The sequence below is a fragment of the Lepidochelys olivacea genome, assembly GCF_965140295.1.
Source record: "Lepidochelys olivacea isolate rLepOli2 genome assembly, chromosome: 2".
Classification (NCBI taxonomy): Eukaryota; Metazoa; Chordata; order Testudines; family Cheloniidae; genus Lepidochelys; species Lepidochelys olivacea.
Genome location: NC_140412.1, coordinates 2,549,847 through 2,577,636, shown reverse-complemented (window position 1 = coordinate 2,577,636; position 27,790 = coordinate 2,549,847). Strand labels below are relative to the sequence as shown.

General features: G+C 60.5%; 1 protein-coding gene across 1 annotated transcript; it reads left to right on the top strand.

Moving 5' to 3' along the window:
• Positions 1-213: 213 nt before the first annotated feature.
• On the top strand, positions 214-27,205 carry DGAT1 (diacylglycerol O-acyltransferase 1). The gene is made up of 17 exons (XM_084621895.1): positions 214-438; positions 10,078-10,165; positions 14,529-14,569; positions 16,600-16,685; positions 17,981-18,033; positions 19,095-19,200; positions 19,533-19,652; positions 20,040-20,114; positions 20,658-20,761; positions 21,442-21,480; positions 22,037-22,078; positions 22,641-22,685; positions 22,956-23,068; positions 24,312-24,377; positions 24,687-24,774; positions 25,305-25,367; positions 25,776-27,205. The coding sequence occupies exons 1-17, from the start codon at positions 263-265 to the stop codon at positions 25,920-25,922; spliced, it is 1,452 nt and encodes a 483-aa protein (XP_084478021.1). The 5' UTR covers positions 214-262; the 3' UTR covers positions 25,923-27,205.
• The last annotated feature ends 585 nt before the right edge of the window (positions 27,206-27,790 follow it).

Below are 27,790 nucleotides of genomic sequence, written 5' to 3'. Positions count from 1 at the left end.
GCGATGGGATGCAGCGAGGGGGGCTGGGCGATAGAACTACATCTCCCAGCATGCCCCGCCCGGGGAGCCTCGCTGGGGCGCGGCCGGGACTACATATCCCGTGGTGCCGCGGGGCGGGTACGGCGGCCGGCAGGCGGGGCCGGGACTACATATCCCGTGGTGCCGCGGGGCGGGTACGGCGGCCGGCAGGCGGGGCACGCTGGCGGGGCGCGGCGAGCAGCGGGACGCGGCTCCCGGCGCGGCGGGGCCCGCAGAGCCAGGCATGGGCGAGCGCGGCGCGGGCGGCTCCCGCCGCAGGCGGTCCGGACCCCGGCGGCCCAGCGCGGGCAGCCCGGCCGAGGGGGAGCCCGAGCGGGAGGCGGAGCCGCCCCGGGGGGGCCCGGAGCCGGCAGCGGAGCCCCCCGCGGAGAGCGACCCCGACAACTGCGGGGACTTCAGGTAAGGGGGGGCCGAGAGCCCGGGCCCCTCCCCCCGCGGGGGGTCACGGGGCCCCTCCCCATGGGGCTCCTGTAGCTCGCCTCCCGCGGGGGGGCTGGGCACTAGGGAGGGGTCGATGGGGGCCCCATTGTCTGCCCCCCCCCGGTAGCCCGAGCCCCCACGGGGCCCCTCCCCACGGGCCACGGCCTCCGCGACTCCCCTTTGCGTGGGTCCAGGCCCCCCCCGCCCCCCCGGTGTGCCTTTGGGGCCCTGTGCCTGGGGTCCCCCCCACGGTGACCCCTTCCAGCTGGGGTGACGTCTGTCCTCCCTTCCAGCAATAGGACAGACCTCGTGCGGCCCCCACATGCCCCCCCCGGTCCCTAGCGGCCCCCCGCGCCGGTGGTCCTGTGAGGCCTCGTACCCCGAAGTCGGGCTCCCAGCCGCCCGACGCTGGCTCCCGGAGGGGCTGTGTGTGACCCTGACGTGAGGGTGGTGGGACCGGGCGTTCACTCTTGAGCCGAACGACGCCCGAGGCTGGCGGCGCCGTGTCGCCGCTGCCGCTGTGTGTCTGACTCACGCGGTTGTGCCCCCGGAGCAGATAACTGTGCCGGCAGATAAGCCCCGAGCATGGTTCAAGGCCCTTAATTAAAAGTCCCTCTGCACGGAGTAGGTTCGTCCCCGTGCTCTGACTGGGTCATGGGGTTGGTGTCTGACTGTGCAGTGCGTCTCCCCTCTTTGTTTTATGCCCGGCTTTCTAATCTCGGTCTTGCCTTGGCTGCTCCTCTTCGTGTCCTGTCCTGTGTGCGTCCTCCGTACTCCGCTCCCTTCCCAGCCTGCCCCAACAGGGGAGCACCGAGGCTCCTGCCTGGAAAGTGTGGTGAGAGGCGGGGAAGGGGGTCGGCCTTATAAGGGGTGAAGGATCAGCGTTGTGAGGGAGGCTGGCCCTGACTCCATCAGACCCCTTGCGGCCTCGCCCCAGCTGGACATGTTGCCATTCATCACTTTGTTTACCTTTTTCTGCCAGTTTCAGGCCACATGGCAACACTTGTATCCAGGCTAGCCTGCCTGAACTTCCCTGACATCGTATCCAATGCTGCCCTAAAGCCGGGCTGCTGGAACAGGGCTACTACCTTGCTCTTGCTCGCTGCTGGGTTTGATAGCATGTGGGAGGTAATGCCACTTGTCAGGCAGGAGGCCTTTGCTGTAAGGGGTTCCCAGGCCGCAAAGCGTGGCCCACATCTTAGTACGGGGCTGGTCTCTTGGGACCACACCCGGAGACCTACGCTCCCATACTGTGATGCTGGCATTTTTAGAGCCTCTTCTGTGTATTTATAACCTCCTCTCCTGCGAATTGGCACTTGTAACCAGGGAGGGGAAATCAGCATTGACTGGCCAGCTTTCCACGGCTCGTCATCAGGGAACCTCTCCAGGGGCTGCACCAACTGAGTGAGATTGTATCACTGGGTTGCTTGTGATGGTGGGGGACAGGGCTCCGCAACCCTGGGGCTCACTTCCAGTGCATGTCTTCCAATGAAGTATGCATCCAATGAAGTGAGCTGTAGCTCACGAAAGCTTATGCTCAAATAAATGGGTTAGTCTCTAAGGTGCCACAAGTCCCCCTTTTCTTTTTGCGAATACAGACGAACACGGCTGCTACTCTGAAACCAGTGTATGTCTTGTATTCCTAAAGCTCCTGCTTCAGGGCTTCAGCCAGCCATCAGCAGTGGTCAGGAAGGGATTCTCTCACCGCACCCCCCTGTGTGATGAAGCAGGACTGTTCTTAATGTTTCCTCTGAATATTGTGGGGGTGCCTCAGTTTCTCCTATGCGGTTCTTAAGTATCTAGGGGGTGGGGTAAGGGTGTATGATCGTTGCAGAGCCCTAGAGGGCCGGTGTGTGCAGAGGTCTGGACACAGAGAATGGCCGACACTCTGTTTCCTGGCAACTGATGGCCTGGGCCCTTCCCCCCTGCAAGGTGAGAGCTAAAGGGTTGGAGAACAAAGGAATCTGGTGACCTCCTGGCTCGGGGAAAGGGTCAAAGCCCAGAGGAGGAGGGGTGGGAGAGAGTTTCAGTTTGGGCTGGTTGGGGATGTGGAGGGAAGTGCAGACATGGTTGTCTGGCTCACTGCCCCCCAAAATGGACCCATCTGAGGGGTCCTGTTCTCTGCACCTGCAAGCTCTGTTAGACCATGTTCCTGTTGTCTAATAAACCTCTGATTTACTGGCTGGCTGAGAGTCACATCTGACTGCAGAGTTGGGGGGCAGGACCCTCTGGCTTCCCCAGGACCCCGCCTGAACAGACTCACTGTGGGATGCGCATGGAGGGGCAGAGGTCAGACCCAGGAAGGTGGAAGCTGTGTGTCCTGCAGACAGTCTGCTCACAGAAAGGAGACTTTCCCAGAGTCCTGCCTGGCTTTGTAGGGAGCAGTTCCAGAGCATTGCCCGGGGACTCCGTGACACCCCCGCCCTGGTGTATTCTGAGAGTGTATCTGCTTTCTCTGAAGCCTCAGGGAGGGCCATGGCAGGAGATGGGACATTGGGCAGGGTGAGCCAGTGCTCGGAGCTAAAAGAAAAGGAGGACTTGTGGCACCTTAGAGACTAACCAATTTATTTGAGCATGAGCTTTCGTGAGCTACAGCTCACTTCATCGGATGCATCTGAGCTGGCACCAAGTGTCCTCTCTTAGGTTCTTGCCTGGCTGGTTCTTGCTCACATGCCAGGGTCTCCTTGATCTATACGTGGGCATGGGAAGGGGAGTGTCTCTTCTCTGCTTTCCCCCCTGGTCAGACTGGCAGGGAACTCAGGGTGGGGGGTTGCCTTCCCTGTAGTGTGTGGGTCACTTGCCAGAATTAGCTGGGTGTCTCTCACTGAATCCATTCCCTGCCACTGTGGAGCTTCGGGCACCAGTGCCCCTTGGTCCCTGCTGTTCTCTGCCTGTGACACACACCAGTCTAGTCTGCTGTGGGTCTCCTCACCATAGCTGGGTTTAGGGTGCGGGTGGCCTGTGATGTGCAGGTCAGACTAGGTGATCTGGTGGTCCTGTCTGGCCTGACACTCAGCCTCTCAACCCTCCTGATAGTGCTGGGTGCCCATGGTGCTGGTCTCTGGATGTTAAGTGACTTTGTTCTCTTCTCTTGCTGGGTGTGAAGTCCGACTCCCTAGGGTGTTCTGTGAATTCACTAGTGGTGGGTGGGGGGAGGAGTTCCCAAACTGTTGGCACGAGCCTGTTTAAATGAACCGTTTCTTCCCAGGTCCCCAGACAGCATGGATGATGCCAGTTTTCGCTCTACAAAACGGCATCCTCCACTCAGTGTGACCTCCTAACATAGTGCGTGTGCGGTCATGCGGTGTGGAGCAAACGGGTGTCCTCTGCCCACCAGGGATTGCTGTGGCCCCCTCTGCTGATGGCAGGACCCCCTTGCCAAATGCTGTAGAGACCCCAGAGCGATGGGGGCTGTAGCTGTGCCTGACGGACCATGACAGTAAGGGCAAGGCTCCCGGCGTGGTCTCAGTTCTGACAACTGGCATGCCTGCCCTCTCCTCTCCGCCTCTCGCTCATTCCTGGCTTTGCTGGGTGATACAGCAGAACCCTGGGAGGTGTCAACAAGACTTGATTTGTCCCTTGAATTTCTCAAGGATTCCCCGAGCTGGTCTGTCAACGGCGATTTCAGAAGTTCTCTCCAAACTGTACAGATCCAATCTGTGCTGGAAACTGGGGCATCTCTCCTCCACCTTGTGGCCTGGGACAGTGGTACCAATAGGTGGCCTTCCTAGGGTGGGGACCCAACATGTCAGCTACTGTCCATTTACCCTCCATGCTGGTCTTAGTCCTGTCTCCCACCCCGCATGGGAGGAATCATCTACTCCCGCCCCCTTTCTGGGAGAGGGGAGTTTGGCTCGTATGCCTTTCTCAGCCAGCAGAGAGGCAGAGGGAGTGAATCTTGCCCTAAAGCAGAAATGCCAGCAGTGATCCAAGGCCCTGTCTCTTCCCAGTTAGTGTCAGGGAGGGAATGTGGGGAGGTGCAGTCTCAGACCCCACGGGCGTTAGAGATTTTACAGAGGGAGCATGAGCCTGTACAGCTGATGTAGGTGAGTTGCCTGCTGGAGGCTGACAATAGAACCCAGCTGTGAGGCTTGCTGCCAAATCTGGAGCGCAGAGAACAAAAGCGCATGACTGTATCTGCTGCTTCATCTTGGGCCCAAGCAGGCCGACTTGTGTGCAGGAGCTGAGCTGAACGTCTAGGATCGGTCTCACCGGGAGACCGCCGTGGCATTTCTGTAGCTAATTGCTGGCAGTAGTACCAAGAGGCTGCAGCCCAGATCAGGGCCTCGCTGTCTTAGGCCCTGTGTGAAGGCAGCACCAGCCAGCCTCTGCTCTGAGCTCAGGCTGGTCTTAGGCCTGGAGAGAACAAGCGAGTCCCTCCTGGAGGGAGGACAAGTGACTGCATAGTTACTAGCCATGTGTACAGCTTGCTGCTAGCCTTCTGGAGGATTCCAAAACACGTCTCCCCTGGCCCCCATCACTGCAGTGTCTGAACCTCTCAACCGTTCCTGTCTCTCCTCCCGCCCCCTGTATGTCAGGGTTGGGCGGTTACCCCAGTGTGCAGCTGGAGAGCTGAGTCTTTGAGTAGGGGACTTGCCAAAGATCACCCATGGCCTGTGGTGGAGAGGGAAATTGAACCTGTAGCCCTAGGCTTGTGCCTGCACCACTGGGCCATCCCTTGTCGCTCACTTTAACAGCTGGAAGCCCATATGGTTGTGGTGTTGTGGAATCAATGGATTAGACAGACAGTTGCCAGGAATGGTCTGGTTATTATGTAGTCCTGCCTTGAGTGCAGGGAATGGGACCAGCTGACCTCTCGAGGGCCCTGCCAGCCCTACACTTCTGTGATTCTATGTGGCTTGCTTCCTCTGCCACTGAAATGCAGCCTTCTCTGGGGTGTTGCACGATGGTGTTTAACAGCACAGTGGAACACGCAGTAAAGAATCTTGCGTCCAAATGACACTGCAAGGGTGAGGGGTGGGGGGAGTAACCAGGGTTGGCATTCCCCTGGGAATTCAGGGAAACACTACTCCCTACGGATTGCCGTGGGGTCTCTCGAGACTGGTCAGATCGGCCGTTTCCTCATCTGAAAGACGGCAGCGCTAGCCGAGCAGTTCGGAGCACACCCGCTGTGATGCTGGCTGGCAGTCACCCACCTGCACCCCAGCGGCTCTCGATGTTCAATCCGGCACAGCCGCAGCCGGCTGCCGCTCTGCTCAGGAGCAGATGGAATCGCAGCGCAAGGGGGGATGCTTGCGGGCCACGGCTCACTTAAATGCCACGGTGTCACAGGGCTTGCAGCAGTGTGAGTGTTAGTTGTTGTAAGCCGCAGCCTTGACTGCCTTACCTGCTCCGCAAACACGTGGTCTATAACCTGTTCTCTCCTCATGGCTGGCCAGCCACTTCCTGCTCTGATCAGGTTTGGAGAGCAGCCAGCTTTTAGAGCAGTCTCCCGTGCAGCATCTGGGGGCAAGGTTGAGCGTAATCTAACAGGGCACATAGATCCCCCTTGCTGGAGGTGCTGCTCCTGGCCACCTGTGGAGGAAGGTTGCAGGGAGAAGTGTCATTTCCTCCATCACCAGAGCTGAGAACTGACAATTCAGTGTCCCCTGGCTTTGCTGAGGGGGAGCAGTGGCCGGGACTCTGCCCTGAGGACTTTGCCCTCACCCCTGTGCTGTGCAGAGGAGGACCCCAGAGGGGGTGGGAAGCAGCCAAGACTCCAAGTGTCGCAGCCTGGCACTAAATGGTGCTGAGGTTAGTGGTAGAAGGGGAGCTAAATGTCTGCAACAAAGCCCAAGTGACTGAAATATGCCGTGCTGGGGTCTTCTGTCAGCCCCTTGTGCCACAAGCCTGGCTAGAGAGGCAGCCAGTGAGAAGAGCACAGGGGGCCCTTTGCTTCTGGGGGGATAAGGCCATTTCTTCAGCTGTTCAGTGTCTCTGCCTGTCTGGGACTAGAAATATGGGCATAGGGCAGGAAGGTGGGTGTCTGGGGGGCAGTAAGGCCTAACCTCAGGCTGGCCACTGGAGAAGTAGGCCTAGGCAGGAACAGAGCTAAACGTGTGGGGGCTGGCTAGTGCTGGTGGGCTCAGCTGACAATGCTGCGCAAGGCGAGGCGAATCCAGCATGCTCCATGAGGCCTGGGCGGTGAAAGGCTGATGGGTGGTCGGACTTCACTTCTCTTGGCAAGGCAGGCACTGCCTAAGGGCAACAGGGAACGGGTGTCGGGTACGAAGGAGCCATTCCTGCAGAGCCGCCTTCACAGGAGCCCTGGGGCATCTGCTCTGTGACGCCAGAAGCACCGGACTGCGGCACAGATGCCTGTAGTCCAGCCGGGAGAGAGACTTACCTGTGTCATGATCAAAAGAGCATCTGTTGGTTGGGTCAGCGGGTGCAGAGCCTGTTCGAGGATTACAGGGGAACCTCCACCCTGGAGAGCGAGTCCCAGCCAGGAAGGACCTAACAGGAGAGGAGTCCAAAACCCTACTGGAAGCTGCGGTGCTGAGGAAGGCCACTGACTTTCTAGCCTAGTGTGGGATCCTTAATCGTCTTACCAGGACAGTCCAAAAGAGTCCCAGCCCTGGACTTAGAGGCCTCTCGCTGTAGTTCAGGATTCCTAATCCCGTCCCCACCTGATTGTATCTTTCTGGCTCTGAATACTCCTTCGATGGCTCCCTGGGGACATACCCCACGTGCCGCACAGAACATGGGCACAGGTGATTAAAGGTGGCGTGTCTGTGTCCTAGGATGCCTGGGCTCCACTTCAACCCTGGAGACGCACTGACTCGGAGCAAGTTCTGTGCCTCTGGCTTTGGCTCTTAAGGAGCAGACACCAGCTCTAGAAATGTCAATTCAGTCTGACTGAATTGTGTCTAAAATAGCAACCAGAGTGCACACAAGGGGGTCGGTTTGGCCATCTAATAGAGGTATCGTTCTGTACAGTCAGCCAGACACTCCTCTCCCTGGTTGGGTGACTACCCAGACTAGAGGTAAATCTCTTCCCTCCTCCTGCACTCACTGCAGCCTTTACTGCCCCGGCTCTTGCTCACATGGGTTAGCCTGCCACTGCAGGAGAAAGTTGAGTGTCTAAATTTGGTTCAAACCACATCTAATTTCAATGGAAAAACCTTGTAGGGCTCTAAACTGGCTACCGCTCCTCGCTGCTGTGTCCTAGACCCGCAGTGGTGGCTCTGTGTGGCTGTTATGGAAAGGCAAGTCCTCATCTGGCCTCTACCAGTGTAGAGAGGGGCCTGCTGTCTGCCTTCCCACAGTCCCTGGCTGTGTGCATCTTTCACCGAGCCCTGGATGGTGAGAGAGCAGGCAGCAGCATAGCGTTCAAACGCAGAAGAGTTCCTGAGTGTTGGACCAGGAAAAGGGGTGAGCTGGATCGAACCACACAAATCGGAGTCTGAACTCCCAGCAGCCGGCAGACTCTCACTTGTCAGTCTCTCTCGCTCCTAGTAAGAGGCTCAGCAGGGCCCTTAGCAGTGGCGAAACTCGATGGGATATCCCTGCCTTAATCCTGGGGATAATCCCAGCTCAAGTACTTTTAGGTAAGGTGATACAGAAGTCAGTTCCCTGCCAATCTGGCTTGGGCAGAGACTTGATGCCAAATTCTGGCCCCAGCTGATCTTAAAACCCTTGCCCCTGGCCAGGTAGCTGCCATGAGCTGGGTTTCCAGCAGACTGGGGTGCCCTGGGCAGGCGGAATCACTGGCCCCAGTTGGATTCCTTGTGCAAGCACAAGAGCCTCTAGCTGCTGCTTCTCGTCTGACCTGTGACTCTCGCTATGCAGGACACTTTGGAAGTCCTGGCTCTGCCGACCAGTCCCATGGCCTATGCTGTGCAGGCCCAGAGTGCCAGCCCCATGGCAGGCACGCCCCGCCCTGAGGAAAGGGGGCCATTCCCCCACCACAGGCTACAGCTCGGCTAGTGGTTACCCACGTTAAATACTGCACCCCTGTGAAAGCCCTGTCCACACGACTCAAACAAGCCTTGCAACCTCCTGGCGCTGGGAGGCCTTGAATCAGCACGATACCACCTTGGGCATCTTCCAGCTACGTGGACCTGTTTGACGTGCAGCCTGGAGGAGGGGTCTGGCTGCTTCCCTAGAGCCGTGACCGCAGCACGTTGGGACTGGGTACCACCGTACTCCCGTAGGGCCTGTGCTGCATGTGGCCGTGTATCCTGGTCCCTGCAGCAGCTCCCTTGGGTGGTGCAGACCTGCCCCGGTTTGCCGCCTGGCGCCCGCACTAACAGCAGTGCGTGGGGTTCACTAACACTGTTGGTGAAACTCCTCTCCAGGGCTGGGCTTGCACGTAGAGTGGGGCTCCCAGGGGAGGGAATAGCGAGCTCTGTCTCACCGCCTTGCTGCCCAAGCAGGGCTCCGACAGCTGGCCTGTCCCCAGGACAGGGGATAGGGACAAGCATCCCCAAGCCATCACTGATGTGGATGGGGCTCTCCGTGGTCCGGAGCAGGCTGACAGCCAGTGAGCGGGAAGGGTCTTGCTCCTGCTTCCTATTGGCTAGTGGCACGCTCCCCTCCCCGCTCCAGCCCAGTGAATGGCTCCTGAGGCTGGCCAAGAGGCTTAACCCAGTAGCTTAAGAGGTTGTGATTAATGTTAAAGTAACAGACTCCTTGCTTAATCTCTGGGCGTCGGTGACATTGTACGGGTTACGCAAGGGACCGATTGTGTATGGGGTGGGAGAGAGGTGCTTGGCCATGGGTCGCTGCCCCATTGCAGGGGACTGGCCACCCTGAACCTGCGGGAAACGGCACCCCGCTGTGCTGCTTGCTCAGATCTCTGGCAACTCCTGCAGCGACCGGCGCGAGCGCGGCTCTGTGGAGTAGCTGAGCTCTTTCCAGCGGTGTACTTAGCGGGGTGACTGATCTGCTGTGTGTGCTCCCGTCTGCTGGGGAGCAGCGCGTGCCGTGCGTGGTCTTGCACAGGTAGAGATTTTGATGTCTCTGCTGCTGTGTATGTCAGCAGAGGTTGGCCTGAGCAGCACCTAGAGCAGAAGGTGGGGAGTTTGGGGTGGAGTTCGTTCTGCTCTCCGGAGATGGCGGCTGTCTGGCTGCCCCAGCGTGGTCCAGATTCCAACCTGTTGGGTTAGCGTGTGGCCTCCAATGTGCAGGTCGCACAAGATACCTGGTGGGTGCTTCAGGCCTCAATCTGACCCAGAAAAGTCTAAACCTCTTGTGACCATTCCTTTAGCTTCCTGGTCCTCCACTCCTGGAGCTGCCCATGAAGCTCCCCATGGGTGTGACTAGCTCTGTGGTCCCTGGGGCAGGTTCCAGTGGCCTGCAGGGCTATGTGGTGGCCAGCTCTCGTTACCAGCTGGGCCATGCCAGGAGAGGGCAATAGCTCCCTCACTCTGCACATGAGCGGTAGCTGTCGTGGTCACGGGTTGGCCTGGGGGATTGGGAATGGGAGGGTGATGTCCCAGTAGGACGTAGCTTGCCCGCATTGGAAGCTGGAGTGCTGTGACACACGCTGAAGGATGCCTGCAGCTGCTGGGGGCTGGAGCCAGCAGTGGGAAGGGGCTCCCTTGGGAAAGGTGGGGTCCTCGCCTGTCACTGGGGCTTGGATAATCTGCTAGGGTCTCTGACTTCTCCCTCCAGGTGTCACAAGGCGCAGGAGTCTCTGCTCAGCTCGTCCAGTGGGTACAGCAACTACCGAGGCATCCTGAACTGGTGTGTGGTCATGCTGGTGAGTGTGAGCCGTATCTGGGCCGTTCGCACTGCGGGAGGTGGGGGACAGCTTCTCCCCACCGTGCCATGGTGTTACTCCTCCAGAGTGCTGAAGGCTGGTGGCTTGGCTTGGCACCTGGGGGCCAGCCTGGCTCTCTGGCACCTGCTCCTCTGCGTGCTAATGCCCAAACATGTTGGCTGGGGCTCCCCTGTCTTGTGCAAGAGACTGCTTTCACGGAGCAGAGCAGCTGGCCACGAGCCAGCTAGCCGCTGCACCTGTAACAGCCTAGCCCAGCCCTCGGCGCAGGGCAATTCTCGACCAAATTGCACCCAAGTGGGTATCAGCAGCAGTGCAGTGATGGAGCCTGTCTGCACGCAGGGGACTGCTGAGGAGCCGTGCAGCAGCTGAAGGTAATCTCCTGCAGCCCAGACCCACTCCGGCAGGTTTCCGAGCTCGTTCGGGGAGTTGTGTGACTGTCAGGAACAGGTGACAGCTCGCAGCAGGTCCGGCTGAGGCTCTTCAAGTTACTGGCTGTTCCTGGCTGGCCTCATGGGAGATCACGAGCTCTTGTGACTAGAGCGAGGGACTAAATCAGGCCCCACTAGGCTCTAGTCTCCGTTCCACCACTGATTTGCTGGGCGCTGGGAAAGCCCCATCCCCTCTGCCTCCACTTGGTGATCTGGACAACGGGGGTTAATACCCACCCATGCTGAAAGGGTTTGACACACAGCTGCCAGTGCAATCCTGCCTCGGGTCTGTGCGTGGGCCACATCTGAACACTATCTGGAATCTCGCGTTGCTTTGAACGTTCTCTCCCCCGGTCCGTGTAGGGGCTCTACGGCCCCGAACGCCAGCTGCGTGGCGTCCCGCACAAGTACAATGCTGAAGTCTGCAACACAGTTCAGCTCGCATGGTCTCCCCTGGGGGTCACATCCCTGGCTGTGCACATGTCGAGTGTTGGGACTGAAGGTGCCCCTGTGACAGAAGCCAAGGGCTGGAGCTGTGCTGAGGCAGCATTTGACTATCGGCTCAGCCCCAGGGCTTGGGGATGGGGTGGGAGGACCTGGAGGGGGCCCAGTCAAGGACTAATCTAGCCAATGAAATGGAGCATCCAGAAGAGCACTGGACAGGGCTGCTGTCCCCTAGCCCATAGGGGAAAGCTAGCTCCAAGGACCTCTCACCACTACAGTTCAGCTCTATGCGAGTGCAGCGTGGGGGCCAGGAGCCAGCGATGTTGGCAAGGAGCCACAGCTTAATCCTTAGACTCTTGCATAACATGGGTCAGTGGATCCTTGTGCAAGAAGGGCCAAAGGCCAGCAGAGCCGGTGAACACCAGGCTTAGGCCTGTGGGATCCCGGCTTGGCACACTAGCAGGGGCATGGCTGGCCTGGGCAGAGCAGCACAGCTGAGGCAAACAGCATGGCGGGGGAAGTGAGGGCCAGCGCCCCTTCCCCCAGGCTGCAGCTCTGCAGCCAGGACAGGTGCACTGGGGCCCTGGTTAATCCAGAGTCTGGGTTTAATTTGATTCCCCTGGGAAAGGGAGCAGAAGAGACGTGGCTCTCTATTGTCGTAGAATTCACACTTGCTCGTGGCATGGAGCAAACTCCCCGTTGCTGTGTACAGTGGCAGAGCTGTCAGGCCCCAGGGTCAGCCCCATCCCTGGGAAGGGGACCCTGCCTTGTATGTCCTACTGGCCCAGTGAACTAGTGAGTGCTCCGCATCTGACTCCACCCCGACCTGCTGCCACCCTCCCTGCCCCAGCATCTCCTCCTCCCTGGTGGAACGGCCCTGGGCTCCATAATGGGCACAACTGTCTACACCTGCTTCAGCACCCGACTGCCCCTCTTCCCCAGCAGCCAATGGCCTCTGACACCTGCATTGGGGCCTCTGGTTTCTCTAGTGGCCTCTGACTCAACCTGGGCCCAGCTGGGATCCAAGGACCATGACTGCACCCAGTGGCCTAGCAGGACTTTGATCCCTGCCACTGTGTGCCTGAACCAGCCTGGCAGCTGCATAGATGGGATCTCCTGCTAGCCCCTGAGGAGCTGCTAGAAGAAACACTTGCTGGCTGAAGGCCTCTGACCCTTTCCAAAAGGGACTGGGGAGTGCGGAGAAGCCGGGATCTGCAGTAATGTTGTGGCCCCTTATCTTGCTCATGACTCGCGTCCTGTGTGAGCAGTAGCCCTTGCATCACAGGGCGAGAAGTCAATACAAGCGTGCCCGTCTAGATTGGGACACCGTGGAACAGGAGGCGGGGAGGAGGGAAGAGACTCTTGCCAGATCTGGAAATGACCGTGCAGCAGTTACAGAAACGCCTTCCTGACCGCGCAGGGCCAGCAGTGGAGGCTGTTAACCCTCAGTTCCTCAGGCACGTGAAGTCTCCTGGCTGTGGGGGACAGAACATGTTCTGTAGCTTCCCACCCCAGACCCGACCAGCCAAGCAGAGCCAGGGCAGACCCCAGAGACCCATGTCCCTCTGCTGGACGAAGCTGACTGGCTTTCTGGCCAGTCCCTTCTACACAAACCCCTGCCTATGCTGGGATTCTCCCCAGCCCCAGTCTGGGGGCTGCACCTAGACCTGACTGACCCCTGCGAGGCTGGGTACAATCACCCAGCCCTGTGGCCTGGAACGTGCCGGGGCAGCCGTATTGATCCCATGACAGGAGTGTAGCCTGGGAGACCCCTGACAGCCCGCTGTTGTGGGGAGGAGAGGTGGAACAGCCTGTGGGGTCTCTCCTGGTGAAGGGGGGTGAGGCTCGAGCTCTTGCAGGGTTTGCCTGTCTCCTTCTTGCCTCACAGGTGCCCTGTGGCAGGAAACTTGGTGCCTAGCCAGTACGTGCTCGCCCGCAGCAGGGTGCTTTGTGCCAGGGCTGCTTGTTCCCAGTGGCTCCCCAAGCAGCTGCGGTAACCAGCCCTCAAGCTACTGGCATGGCGCCCGTCCCTGTTGCTTCACTGCCTGGTGACCTTTGGCTGTGTGAGTGCCAAGCTGAAACTTGAGCAGCAGCAGGGTGGGGCTGGAAGGGCGTTGGAGCGGCTGCATTCGTAACCCGACTTGGAGCTGGCAAGTGACTGGCTCCAGCAGGGTAATCCCTGTGCAGCAAGGCACCTTCGTGCGGTTAGGAAACAAGGGAGAGCTCAGAGCCGAGGAAGCCTCTCCAGGCAATGAGCTGCAGTGCAGGTTCCCGGGGCCGGCTGCCAGAAGGGGCTGGGGGGTGGCTCCGAGGTCGGCTGTCGAAAGTGGCTGTCCTCTCCCAAGTCAGAACAAACAGGGAGCAAGTGTGGGAAGAGTCTGAACTCCCAGTTGTGCAGGGGGGGACTCGGTGCCTTTGGGGAGGAACCCGGCCGCATATGACCGTGCCCAGCCACCCTGCCCGAGTGTAGGAAATGCAGAAACACGCGCTTGCTCAAAACTTCCTGAACTCCTGGGGTAGGTACTGTCCTGGAGCAGGCTCTGGCTGAAGTGCCGTGTCTTGGGCACTGGCAAACCGGCCAAGCTGCTGCTCAATATTGGGCAGCCAGGTTCCACAGGGCTCAAATGCCCCAACCTGACTCTGGGGCCACATCTCCCCTCGGGGCTCTGATCTCGCTCAGCTGCCTGCCTGGGAGCCAGCAAACGCTGGGCCTGTCTCCCAAGCCGCTGGAGGGGGCAGGTCCCTGCCCCCCAGAGAACCGTGGATGGCCTGGTTTGCACCCCATGGACCCAGCAAAGGTGCCAGTCACTTCAGTCTGTGACTTGCAGTGTGGGCTCTGCTGCCCTCCATCGAGGGGGCAGGGCGGGATTTGACTCGTATTCTGGCGGGCTCTGCTGGGCACAGCATAGCTGCACCCCAAGCTTGCAGTGAGACCCGCTGAGGCCTGTTGGCTACTTAAACTTGTTGCCCTGTAAGTGGGGATTGTGGGGCTCCCTTGGGCCTGACCCCATGCCCTGCGGAGCAGCCTCTGAGGCTCCACTGAAGGATTGGGGCCTGTTACCAAGGAGCTAGCACCCAGCACTCCACAGCACCGGCGAGGCCTGATTGGCACCAGGGACAGACCCGTGGCCAGACAGCTGAGGTCCTGCCTGGCATCGACTGAGCTTGCAGGGGCAAAGGCCTGTCTCTTCTGGGGGGCAGGATGGGAGAAGAAGGGAGCCCGGTGCAGTCAAGAGCAGCAGGCTGCTCTGGGATGCTTCTCGGGGGTGAGTCTCTCTGAAGGGCAGTAACAGGGTCTAACCCCCCGTGCCCCTCCCCAGCCTGCCACTGGGAGTCTGGATCCGAGCCTACTGGAGGCCCTGTCTGCTGAGCCGAGCCCTGTGTGGAATCCTCCCCCTTTCCTTCCGGAGCCGTGCGCAGGCTCCGAGTTCCAGTCACTCCCTGAGTAACCCTGGCTCCTTCTCTTCCAGGTCTTGAGCAACGCCCGGCTCTTCCTAGAAAACCTCATCAAGTAAGTGCTGACCCCTGCTGCTCTGCACCAGGGCCAGGCTGCGGGGGGTGCTCTGGCTGGGCAGGGGCTGGCTGCAGACACGCTCCCACAGCAGAGCGTGATGGGACCCGATCACTGATGGGACGAGCAGCAGGGGCTGCTGAGTCAGCTGCTCACAAGTTCTGTCACGAGCTAAAGGTGACCCACAAATCAGTCCCCCTGCCCTGGGTCCTGCCAAACCCCTTCTCCCTGCCCGCCTGAGCCGCACACCAGACAGACCAGTCATGCCATATGGGGCGCGCCACCCCGGACCGGCTCTGGACGCCGTGTGGGAATGAAGCTGGAGCGCAGGCTCGGAGCGGGGCCTTGCTCTGGGGTGGCCCGGAGCAGCGGATGGTGCTTGACGGGGTCCTGCCTACACTAAGGGTGCAGACTCCAGAGCTCCTGGCGAGCTGCTGCAGAGCCGCCCTGAGTGTGTCGTGGCTGGTCCCCCTACACACTCCACAGGGCTTGGGAGCGAGGTGGGAAGGTCCGAGGGGAGTTGGGAGCTCCCTGTACCAAGGCCTAGAGGAGAGGGTCTGTGCTCAGGGTGCATTCCACACTCGGCAGCGATCTCTGGGTGCTCGAGCGCCCAGACAGCACTGTGCCCTGCCCAAGCTTTCAGGGCAGGGCCTCGAGCAGTGACCCTGCTCAATGGGACCCTTCTCCCGGCCCTGGCTAAGCTCTGCCTCAGGCCAAGGGCCCTGACTCCTGTGCCCGGGAAACGTCTCGGTAAGCACCAAGGCCAGGCAAGGGATTGGCAAGTGTCTGCATGCCTCCTAGGAGCATGGGCTGGCTTGCCAGCCCTCCTCCGCCCTGGCACCCGGCGGAGGCAAGCGCATGGCTCTACGCTGGCACCTGTTGGTATTGGTGCCCGAGGGGCAACCTGCTCCCTGCCGGCGTGGGGCTGCACAACTAACCCAGCCTGCTGGGTGCTGAGCTTGAGGAGATTTGACCTTCAGCCCCCAGGGCCTGGACCCTGTAGTGCTGGTCATGGACAGTGAGGTCTGGCCGCGTCCCCCCAGATACCTGGCATGGGCCCAGGCAGTGTCCCCTCCTGCCAGTGCCCCGTCCGCCTGCTGCCCCGGGGCTTGGGAGCCTACCCCTGCAGTAGCCGGGGCCACCATGCGCATGCTAAGGGCACGGGTGCCACCACGTGGTACTAACATGTACTGCAACTTCTGAAAGCCGCTCCCCATTCTCACCTGTCGGAGGGCCAGGCCCCTTGCCCCCTCCCCGGAGTGGGAGCTCTGACAATACATCATGGCGCTTTCCTTACATCTGCAGCTTGGGACCGTCCCAAGCGCCACTCCGGCCTGTAAGTTCTCATCCTGGGTCACTAACAGCCAGCGGCTGCGTGGGCTGGGCCAGTCCCCCGGGCTGAGTGCGGGCTTGGAGTCCCGCTTTGGAACTGGGCCGGGCCTGGCTAGCAAAGGCCACAGCCTCTGGGTGTTGCTGGGCCTGGCAAAGTGCTCCGTGTTCCCATGCCCATCAGGACTGTATGGGAGACCACTGCAGACTAGCCCCGAGATGGGTTCTGGTGGCCTGACACCCAAGAGGAGTTCTGGGAGAAAAGCCAGCCCCTCTGAGCAGGGGGGAGAGCCCCTTTCCCATGCCCAGACTTCTCACTAATCTCTTCCCGAAGGCTCAATGCTTTCCAAAGGCTCCTGAGTGCTAACAAGTAGCTGTGTTAATGGCTGGAGGGAACAGGTGGCGGCTGAGGGAACGAGCCCTGGGGCAGATGTCCTGGTGGAGGATGTTCTGGGGATGCCGGCAGTGCGTTGCTCCCGCCTGTTGTATGCCAGGCGTGGGCCAGGGCTGAATGGTCCATGTCTGTGGCTGGTGGGAGGAGTGGAACCACTCTCCATACAGGGACCTGCTGCTGACAGATCCCTGGCATAACCGGACGCAGCTCTTCCACATGGGCTGAAGCCACCCGGGCACCAGAGCCCCGAGCAGCACGTCAGACCAGTGCTTCCCTCTGGCTCACCTGAGACACGTTTCTCCTACAGATACGGTATATTGGTGGATCCAATCCAAGTGGTCTCCCTGTTCCTGAAGGACCCCTACAGCTGGCCCTCCTTGTGCCTTGTCATTGGTGAGTCTGCAAGAATCCCTGCCCAGTGAGCTGAGATGGGCCCCATGGGAGCTGGCTGCCTCCTCCCTGAGCAGTCTGGAGATGGGACAGGCCCGCGGAACCCCCCAGCCCATCCCCAACAGGCCAGGGCAGGGTTGGGCCCTTCAGAGGGCTCTGTCCAGCCCCTCAGCATCACCAGTGTTGGGGCTCTTGCTCCCCAGGGGGGTCACAGCCTGACAAACCCATGAGGAAGGCCCTCCTCCTAGCTGAGCCTGCTCGAGCCCTAGGCCTGCCCTTCATTCACCAGCTGCTGCTCCCACGGAGCAATCGGTGCCCAGATCCTGTCCCCTCCTCTCCTGCCCAGAGCACTAGCGGGGGGGGGGGGGGTCCAAAGGATTTGTCCACCTTCCATTGCAAGCGTTCACGCGAGGGCTGGGCCCTCTGCGGTTAACCCACCTGACCTTGCAGACAGTCTCCTCCATCTGCCTCTTGGTGCTGAGCTTGGACAAATGCTGCCAGAAAGCTCCGTTGCTGGGAATGAGATCCTTGGCTCGTGTGGGGCAGCCTGGTGTCTGGGCAAGATGCGCCTTTAACCACATCCATCTCGGACCTGCTCCTGGCAGCTGCATTGGCCTTCTCTTCGTTCCCAGTCCGTCGCTAGCTGTCAATCACCTGTCTCGAGCTGGCAGGGCTGGACTGGGCTGGTTGCCGGTGTGCTCTCTGGGGTCCTTCGGGGACACAAGTGCTGTCACGAGGGAAGGTCCTGAGCCAGAAGGAGCTAATGTTGCCTAGGATGGGCGCAAGAGGTCTCCCTAGAACGGCCTGCAGTAGCGATGCAGGGGGCCAGCTCCTAGCCTCTGCCCTCTCCTTGCTCAACCCCCTCCCTTCTCCGCCCCGAGAGCAGAGCTGAGCGCTCTGACAAGCCACGACCCCTGTTCTGGGGGCGGTGGGACTCCAGGGACGCTGTGAACCCCTCTCTCATGGCATCTCCCAGTGCCTTCCTGCTCCCCCGAGCCTCCTGTCCAGTCTCTACTGCCCTCGTGCCGGGGTCACCCTTCCTGACCCTGTGCACTGGCTTCCTATCTGCTGCCCTGCGCTGATCCTTCAGCCTGCTCTCCGAGGCTCCGCAAGGAGCAAGGCAGCCGAGCTGGATGCAGCATATCGCCAGCTCTTCACAGCCGAGCTGGGAACTCGAGGCCGTCTCCTCCTGCCCCTGGGCCCGGCTGCTGGCAGCAGGCCCTTGCCTGGCAGTGATCAGAGGTCTCCAGTGCCCTGGGCGACGGGACTGGGTGCGCTAACTGTCTCTTTGCTTACAGTGGCCAATGTGTTTGTGCTGGCTGCTCTGCACACGGAGACACGCCTGGCAGCGGTGAGCCCCTTCCTCCTGGGCTCTCTTGGCCACGCACGGGTCACACTTATCCTCTGTGGCTGCGGCTGCTGGGCTGCTCTCAAGCCTGTGGCCGGGGAAATGGGAGTCTCCAAGCAAATGCATGGGTGGAAGGGGACTTGAGGATAAGAGCAGGATGATCAAGACTGGTCCTCTGACACCAGGCTGCAGGCATGGCACTGACAGGCCAGACTAGGGGGGCTCAAACTGGGCCCAGTGAGCCCCCGAGGGAATCCCCTGGAGCGCTTGGGAGGGAGGGAGGCTCTGGACTGGCCTTTGCACCAGATGAAGGGGGTGCCCTGCTTTGTCCTCAGTCCTGAAACCAGTAAGTGTCTGTGGAGCACTGACTGGAGCCATGCTCTGCCCTGGCTCCATCTCCTATGGGCATCCAGTGGCAGCCTTATGCTTGTTACTTGTGGGGGTGGGAGAGCAGCCTGGGGAGAAGTGAGCGGGGGTTAAGCTAAACCTGACAGGTGGAACAAGCCCTCAGGCTGCAGCCCCAAAGCCCCCACTCCCTGGCCTGGTCTCCAGCAGCTGCTGTGTCAGCATCTCCCAGCACAGCTGCCCGCAGGCCCGGGGAGCAGTGTGTGGTCTGTGCTGGGCCCTGCTCGGAATACCTCTCCCCAGGGGATCTTTGGGAGCAGAAATTGAACCAGGGCACCTCTCCTTCTCAAAGCCTGAGCCCAGGGCCGCAGCCGCTAGGGGGTCAGCAGCACTGTGGGGCGCACTAAGCTGCAAGTGCGTTCTGGGCCTGGCCTGTCTGAGGGGCCGTGGGGCATGTCCCAGGGAGGGAGCGGCTGCTGCGATTCCTGTTCCCAGGTGGCCGCCCCGGCACCTAGCTCTGGCGGAAGCCACAATGGGGCCTGCAGCAAAGCAACCGGGCGGAGGGTGCATGCTGCCTTTTCCAGCTGTGCCGTGCCCCTGGGGCAAGCAGAGGGGAGAGCTGGTCCGTCATGGGGGGGGGGGAGGCGCGGCACAGGAAGGGTAGGACAGAGGGTGCGGGGCTGTTGTACTGGCCTCATGGGTCTCCTGGCTCCCCGCAGGGCTCCCTCTCGGAGAAAGTCGGCACGGCCCTCCATGCATTCAACCTCCTGACCATCCTGTGTTTCCCAGCGCTGGTGGTTCTGATGGTCTCCTCCATCACTCCAGGTAGGTGGTGGCCCCTCCTGGGCCCTGGCGGTCAGCGCTGGCTGCCTTCGGACATGGGCTCGCACTGCAGGGACCCCTGGGATACTGGGGTCTCTGGGCTCGCCAGGCAGGAGCAGGGTCAGCAGCAGCCTGCTCTGACCTCGACTCTGGTGGACTCTGGGGCTGGGGGCCCCTAGGGACAGGCTGACCCGGGTCTCTCCTCTCCACTGTGTTAGACACTCACTAACCAGGGTGGGGCTGGGCTGGGCAGGGCCGGAGAGTTGCCTGGGGAACGCCGTCCCCGCAGCAATGCCTCCCGGGTCGCTCACGCTCCTGGCCTTGTCTCTCCCCAGTCGGCGCAGTGTTCACTCTGTCCATCTACACCATCCTCTTCCTCAAGCTTTTCTCCTTCCGGGATGTGAACAAGTGGTGCCGAGCCCGGGGCCGGGCAAAGGCTGGGCGCGCGCGCTCAGGTGAGCTCCGGTAGTGGGAGGCACAGGTGGTGGGCCGGTGGCTGACGCTGTGAGCTATGCTACCCCGCGTGACATGCTGCTGTGGCCTCCGCTTTGCCGGGAGGGTTATATTGCACGCTAGTGAAGACCCCCTCTCGGGCTTCACCGCCAGGTCTCTCTGTCTCGATGCACGAGCGCGGGGCTTGCCCGTTCCAGGAAGGGGAACAGACCTGGCCACAAATGGCTCTGCAGAGATTGGCACGGCGGCTGGCTTTGCCTGAGTGCGACTGCCATCTCAGCATGGGGGTCTCTGCTCCCTCCCATGTGACTGCCCTCCTCAGGGCGTGGGGCTGGTCCTGCTGCCAGCTGCCTGGCCTTCAGGCTAATGGCTCTTCTCTCATCTTCCAGCTTCTGGGCCGAAGAAAGCCAATGGGGAGGTGGCGCAGAGCGGGGTGTACTATCCAGCTAACCTGACCTATAAAGGTAACTGGCCCTGAGCTCCTGGCCTGCAGCGTGGGGACAGTAGGCTGGGAGATGTTTCTTGCCTAACACACCTGGACTTCTCAATTCTCTCCCAGAGCAAGGGCTTTTTCAGTAAGACCCTGCTGAAATCCCAGGGCGTGCCAGCTGGCCATGGGCACTGATGGCTGTGTGGAACTGGGCCCAGATCTCCGTCTCGGGAGCACAGGAGGCCAATTCAGGCTGGGGAGCACAGGGCTAACAAGAGTCACCTCCCATCTCTGCCACAGTGGGACAGTGACCCAGTTGACCGGCTGCTCGCCCCTATCCGCAGCCAGCCTTCCCTCACCTGCTGGGAGAGCCCTGCTGAGGGTTTAGTGCCTGGGCGTCCCTGAAGGCAGTGGCCCTGCTCCATAGGGCTGTCCCAGGAGCTTGCTGACCCCCTGTACCCACCTCACCCGTGGTCGCTCTGGGCAGGCGGTGTCCATGCTGCTTGTTGAGAACCTCAGTGACTCTCTGCAGGGGCGCTGGGCCTGTCCCCGGGGTGACGCTGCTGGTCTGTTTCAGACATGTACTACTTCCTGTTTGCTCCCACGCTCTGCTACGAGTTGAACTTCCCTCGCTCGCCCCGGGTACGCAAGCGCTTCCTGCTCCGCCGGCTCTTCGAGATGGTAAGGCAGCCTCGGGCCCAGCTCCGGCCTGGATGGGGGCGCTGCGTCCTGCTCGGAGCGCTGGGCCAGTGACAGTCCCCCTGGCTCGGCAGGTGCAGATCGTGGCCGGCCCAGCCCCTGCTCTCCTTCGGAGAGCAGGACAGAGCTGGCCGATGGGAGGGCTGGCAGCGGGTGGCTGCTGCTACAGCGCTGACTCTGCTCTGGAGAGTGGGCTGAGGCGGGTTCAAGGCTGGTGTCTCAGCAGAGGTCCCTTGACCAGGCCCTGGGGGTGGGTGGGGAATGCCCGTGGCTGTAAACACCCCGTTGTCCTAGCTGGTAGACAGCAGCATGCCCGCTGGGGGGCGGACGGCCTTCGTGCTTTGGGGAAGGACACACCCCTCTAGCTCAGCAGATTCAACAAACCCGGCGTTGCTCCAGGACGCCCATCTCCCAGAGCAGGTTCCTGGCGTGGTCTGTGTGCTGCCATGGTGGGACACAGGCAGCAGGGGCTGGCTCAGACCAGTGTGGCCTGGTGCCCGGCATGCCAGTTCAGTGGGGTGGGCACTGAGGGGCCCATAGGCCTCATGGGCCTGTCTGCCAGATCCCTCCAGCATCTGACCGGCCAGGCATCCTGCATGGGCCTGTGCTGTGCAGGGGAGGGGGCCTGGCTGATCTCACCACTGCTGCCTCTTTGTCTCTAGCTCTTCTTTATCCAGCTGCTGGTGGGGCTGATCCAGCAGGTACGTGGCTGGAAACGGAGGTGAGGTGGTAGCCAGGAGCCCGCGGGCAGCCGCCATTGCCAGGCGGGCGTAGCCTGCGGCTGACGCAGCACGCGGTGCCGAGGGGCTGGTGCAGAGCGGGCTGCGCTCTCCTGGCTGAATCGAAGCACGCAGACGCTGCACCGTGTGACCGTCACAGGGAACGGACTTGTTAAGAACTGAGCAGATGCTGGTGTCTGGTGCGGTGGGGTGGACCCCTTAGGAAAGAAGGGCAGACACAAGCTCCCTGATGAGCATCTGTGGCCAGTTTCAGAGTAATGAAGTTGGCTATAGGCCCCGGTGGCATGTGGGACTTCAGGTGAGCATGCCATGGGGCAGGCTGGGATCGGCCAAGCAGCGGGGCTGAACGGGGGCAGGGACAGGGACAGGCGCTGTCTGGTGGGTGACTTACCAAGCAGGTAGTGACCACAGCTGACCGTGCGGGATGCCCCGGATCTTGGGGTGAGGGGCAGGCTTGAGGGCTTGGTGCTCTGGGCGGGAGCAGCCTGACTGTCTAGAGCTAAACTTCTGCTTTCAGTGGATGGTCCCCACGATCCAGAACTCGATGAAACCTTTCCGGGTGAGTGACCTGCCTCCCTTTCACTGTCCGGTCCAGGCTACTGACTCCCTCCCCGCAGCTCCTCGACTCCTGCAAGATCCCTGTTGTGCATCTCTCCTCTCCTGCGGGGCCGTGGGAATGACCCCTCGGTGGGCAGGAGGCAGCTGTCTTCCCCCTCTGGGGTTCCTGGCCACAGCTGGGCTCACGTGGGGCCCCACAAGGGGCGGCACCTCAGAGCTCTGTGGAGAAGCTTCATGCCGTACCGCCGGCTGTGCGGTGGCCTCAGCTGGCCGGGCTTGAAGGCCCCTCTCCCGGCTGGTGGCCAGTGCACTGGCTGACCCGTGGCATGCCCCACGGAGGGTGCATGCTTCCTTTGCTGTGTGCGCACTGAGGCTTGCGACAGGTCAGCAGGGACCCCATCCCTTCCCACCAGTCTGGTGCCTACACAGGCCTCGCCCCTGACAGAACCAGGCTGTGGGCGCCTGTCTGGGAGGGGGCAGGTGGAGTCCTGAAACCAGCCTCTTCTCCGCCCCCTGCCCACTTGTCCTGGCCAGCTGGGACTGATGCGGAGCTCTCCTTTCAGGATATGGACTACTCGCGAATCATAGAGCGCCTCCTGAAGCTGGCTGTGAGTACTGCCGCTAGAATTCGCCTCATACCTCGGGGCCTGGGGACATGGGAGCCTTCCTGAAACCGGCTCCCAGCATGGTCTGGCTCAGCAGAACCTGCTCTTCTGTCCCCTGGCCTCTCATGGGCAGTGGCTGGCAGCAATGCCAAGGGGCGGCTGGCTCAGCTCTCTAGCAGGGAATTCCCTGGAATGCCTCTGGTATGAGCTGATTCTTGGTGTCCGCCAAGGGCATGTGCTTGGTCTGTTCAGTCTGTTCCTTTCTCTGGGCAGGTCCCCAATCATTTGATCTGGCTCATCTTCTTTTACTGGTTCTTCCATTCCTCCCTGAACGTCCTGGCTGAAGTGATGCGGTTTGGCGACCGGGAGTTCTACAGGGACTGGTGGTGAGCAGTGACCCATTCGGGGGGCCCATGATGGGGGAGCTGTTGCTTAGCTCCAGACAGCTGGCCCCAGGCCCGTATCCCCTGCAAGGGGGGTGGGAAATCTCCTTGGACTCAACTTGCTATTGTGGCCAGCTGCAGGGAGCTGATGGCAGAAGACTCTAGCTGCTGTCTCATCCCTGATGGGAGGCGGGGCTGTTTAAAGCATGTAGCTATGTAGAGAAGCCATGTGGTTTCACTGTGTAGCCCCTGTCCAGCTACCCACCCCCTTGAGTCCCCTGAGCCTGGGAAGATGCTAACATAACACTTCCAGTGCCTTCCTGCTGGGCTGGGAGCCCTCCAAGGAGCATGTGCGGGTGCTGCAGGGAAGGGGAGCTCCTGGGCTGGAGGAGGTACCATCCCATCTCAATGGTCTGTGCTGAATACCTCAAAGTTGGGGGGGGGGGAACCACCTCCAGCTGCCTCCTTGTGCCATTGACCAGGTCCCCCTGAAGCATAAGGGTTCTGTGGTCATAGCCTGGCTCCCCGGGGGATGGTGGTTGCGTGTCGCTGTCCTCTGAGATCCTGCCAGAGGCCACAGCCCAGTCATGGGGGGTCACTCAGGGTCAGTCTGACCCCAGCGGACCATGTTGTCCCTGCCCGGGGACCCCCTGCCCGCACTAAGAAAAGGAGGACTTGTGGCACCTTAGAGACTAACCAATTTATTTGAGCAGCCAGACCCGCCTGGGAAGCCAGGCGCATGGGAGCTGCTGGACAAACCCTGTGGGTATTAGTCTGAGTGGCAGCTGACAATCAGGGTTGTACTTGGGGTCCCTCTGCCCCTTCCCCTCGTCTGGCTGAACATGACTGGCCAGGCAGCAGGGGGTGCCCTTCCCTCAGCCTGGTCCAGCCGGGTCTCCCAGGACAGGGCTGCTGTTAAATGCACTTCCCGAACCTGTCCGCAGCCGTAAACAGACACGCCTGCAAGGTCTGCAGCTGGGCTCTTGACCAAAGCCTGCCTCGGGGCTAGCTGGGGGCAGAGGGGAGTGGGGGGGCCTGTGAAAACTCACCTGCCCCAGCTGCTGGGCCTCTCGCTGGGAAGTCCTACGTGGCCCCACGGTGCTGACGTAGTGACAGTCCCCGCCCTGACGGCGTATGACAAGCTGTCGGGAGCTGACTGGCTGTCGGGAGCAGCGGGGCTGTGCTGTTCCCAGGTCTCCGGCGTGCCCACGGCTGGCAGGTTGTTGATGCTGGTTCTCTCCCCCAGGAACTCAGAGTCCGTGACGTACTTCTGGCAGAACTGGAACATACCGGTCCACAAGTGGTGTCTCAGGTACGGCTCCCCATGGGCTCAGCGCGGGCCTCCCAGCCCGACTAGAGAACACCCTGAGCTGGGCCCGGCAGCAGCAGGCTCCTGCTGGGGCAGTCGGCAGGGCTGATCAGCGTGTGAGGACGCTCCTGGAAAGGGGCAGCTCCGAGAACCTAGTTCCTTGTTCTCACCGGGCGGGGAGATGCTCCCAAAACTCAATAATCAGCTGCTGCTGCCTAGTTAAATAGCCAGTGCTGCTAACCTGGGCTTTCCCGACTGCTCTGCTCCCAGCCCTGCAGGGCCCACACGGTAACTCCTGATCTTGTGTTCTAGGCACTTCTACAAACCAATGATCAAGAGGGGGGTCAGCAAGTGGACCGCCCAGACTGCAGTGTTCCTGGCATCGGCTTTCTTCCACGAGGTTGGCACCCTGGCTTGCTCCCTACGTGGGAGGGAGGGGACTCTTTGCGTCGGCTGTCGGTTTCAAGAGTTGCATAAAAGGAACACTCATGGCCTGACCGGGGGGAGGGTAAAACTCAAACAGCAGCCTTCCCACCAGCCTGCCCTCAGCAGGACAACCAGCCACAGGGCGAGCCCTCGGTGCAACCGCACCTCAGTCTGTGTGCTGTCCGTGGGAGGAGAGGGGGGGGCTGCGGACAAGGCAAACTCCGCTCAGCGCTGTCCCCACGGGGACTGCTTCCAGGGGTCTCGTTCTGGGCAGCTGGTTCTAGGCTGGAGCAGTGCTCTGGCTTTGCCATCTCCTGGGCTGAGTTGGGTACCCATCCTGGGGAAGGGAGGACACGGGGGGGGTGGACTGCGGGTAGCAGGCTCAACCATCCCTCCCCACCCCTAGCTGTGGGGGTGGATCCTGGAGGGTGAGCAGTAGCAGCTCCTCACCTTGTGGGGCTTGGGGCCATGCATGGCGCTGATGCAGAATCTTCTCTCCTCCAGTACTTGGTGAGCGTGCCCCTGAAGATGTTCCGGCTGTGGGCGTTCATGGGGATGATGGCTCAGGTAAGACCTGGGAGGTAGGGAGGTCACCTGCCTCCTTGGGTTTCTGATCCTTCAAGGGAATCTCCATTCTGGCATGCTGGAAAACAGCTCGTGCCCAGGGGCCTTCTCCACTGCACCAAACCGCATGGAACCGTAGGGAGACACCTGCCTAGTGTAAATCTGTTGGCTCGAGGCAGTTGACAATGCCCATGTGTCTTCTGTAGCTGCCTCATTCAGTGGCTCCTTCCCAGTGCTCTGGCACCCACCACCACCTTTGGACCCCTGGGCCATATAATGGGGCCTGTCTGTTTTGGTTTTTTTAAAACCTCCCCTCACATGGTATTTGTGCTCTGTTCTGCCCACTTACTCGGGTTGTGACAGCCTGTCTTTGAGGCTTGGAGTCCAAGCTCTGACTGCTCCTCCCCCCAGATCCCGCTGGCCTGGCTTGTGGGAAGGTTCCTCAGAGGCAACTATGGGAATGCAGCTGTATGGATCTCCTTGATCATCGGGCAGCCGATAGCCGTCCTGATGTACGTTCACGACTACTACGTGCTCAACTATGAAGGCAGCCAGTAATGCATGTGGACTCCCTGTTCCTCCCTCTCCTTCCGGTGGTTGGCAAGGAGCCAACCAGGGGTCAGAACCCCCCACTTCCTGCTGCTCTCCGGAAGCCTCTGCGACCGACTGTAACACCAGCACGTGTGCGGAGATGTCACTGTCTAAGGAAGCTGCCTTGTCTTTTTATATGGGTGTGTAATCAATGGGGATGACTATTTTTGTGAATTGAATGTTGGATCAATGCAATATCCTCCCGTGAGAAGCACCAGAGAGGAGGAAGGGCCCTCCAGGTGCCACTGGCCCCTTCTCTCTCATCACTGGTGTTAACGCTCAGGATCAGATTGTTGAGAGGGCATTTCCCAGGCTCCTTTAACAGGGTGTTCAGGGCAGAGTTTAGGGCCTGCCCAAGGCAGCGCCAACATCTTCTGAGGCCCTCTGGAGAGCTTGGCAAGCTGAGCCTTCAGAACGTGCTTCTGCACCGACCGCCTCTAGACTGTTCCCTCAGTCTTGGCAATAGGAGATGGGTACCTGCCGCCTCGTCCCTTGGGGCTGGCCAGCAGCAAGGCCTGGGCCTCCATGTAGGGTGTCAGAGCTTTAATGTGGTGGCTCCTTTGCTCTGACCGGTGCAGAGAGGCAGCCAGCCAGCTGGGAGCTGCTGTGTTTAGGGCACTTTAAAAGGACTTTCACTGAAGTCTCAAAGTTTGTTCCCATTCCATCCCATGTCCAGACGCTCTGGCTGCCTCCTCTTTAAAAGGCAGCTCTTGCAGAAGGGTCTCCCCCTCACACTGATCCTGCAGCCCTCCTGGGAATCCTTCATGGTACAGCCTCTCCCTTGGGCTGGCCCCTGGCTGCAGGACCAGCAGATGGCACTGGGCTCCTCAGGCATGCATCAGTACTTCCTGCTTCAGCCAAGGGGAACCAGGAGCTGCCTGCTCTTGTGTGAAGCTCCCTGTGTAGGGGAGTCATGACAGTTGCCTCTGGTTTCTGTACTGTGCACAGGTTCCACTTGGGCTCCTCTTGGAGGCTGCCGTAGTCCGTCCTCAAGCACTCCAAGTGCTAGGTGAAGCCTCCCAGGTGGCTGCATGGCCCTCCATGGCTGTGCTGTTTGGAGGTGTGACTCTGAGATGGCAGATGCAATCTGGATTTGTGTTGAATGTCCCCTTCAGGGGGCCATGACCTGTCCATGCAGGGGCCATAGTACTGTGTGGGCTACCCCTGTCTCCAAAAAACTTGCCTGCCCTAGCAACTTCTGACACTCTGTCTGTATCTGCCAAACCGTGAATAAAGCATCTTTTCCAAAACGGTCCCATGGGCTTTTTGCTGGGGTGGGAGGAAGGGAGGCAGCTTGGCTCAAGTGACCAGGCCTGGTGCCTACCATGGAGATGGGCTTTTCTCAGGGAAGGCCCCAGCTGCTTCCCTCCCCTGGTAGTAGCAGCTGTCTCCTCTCCACAGAGCTGGGACCAGTGCAGGCCCATGGCTGCTCTCGCTAGTTCAATCTGCCTCCGTGTCACAACTAAGTGCGGATACAGTGGAGACGCTGATGCCCCACGGCAGGGTAGCAAGAGGGAGCTGTTTGGTGCAGCTCTGTACCAAGGCCACGTTTTCATTCAGTGTAGTAAATACAAACATAATTTAACCCCTGGATCTGATCAGCCAGAGCCCCCTGGTCCCCATCCAGGGGTGCGTTGCAGACACAGCTCACATAATGTCTCTAGCTCCATCTGCCTGAAGGAAGGGAGAAGATCCCATAGCTAAGGCAGCCTCTTCAACCACAGGCCTCTGGCTTGTGCTGCTGCCATGGCTAAAGATCCCTGCCAGCCCGGACTTCCTCCACGGCAATGACCAGCAGGAGAAACAGGGGTGCTGCATCTGGCTTCTGAGTAAAT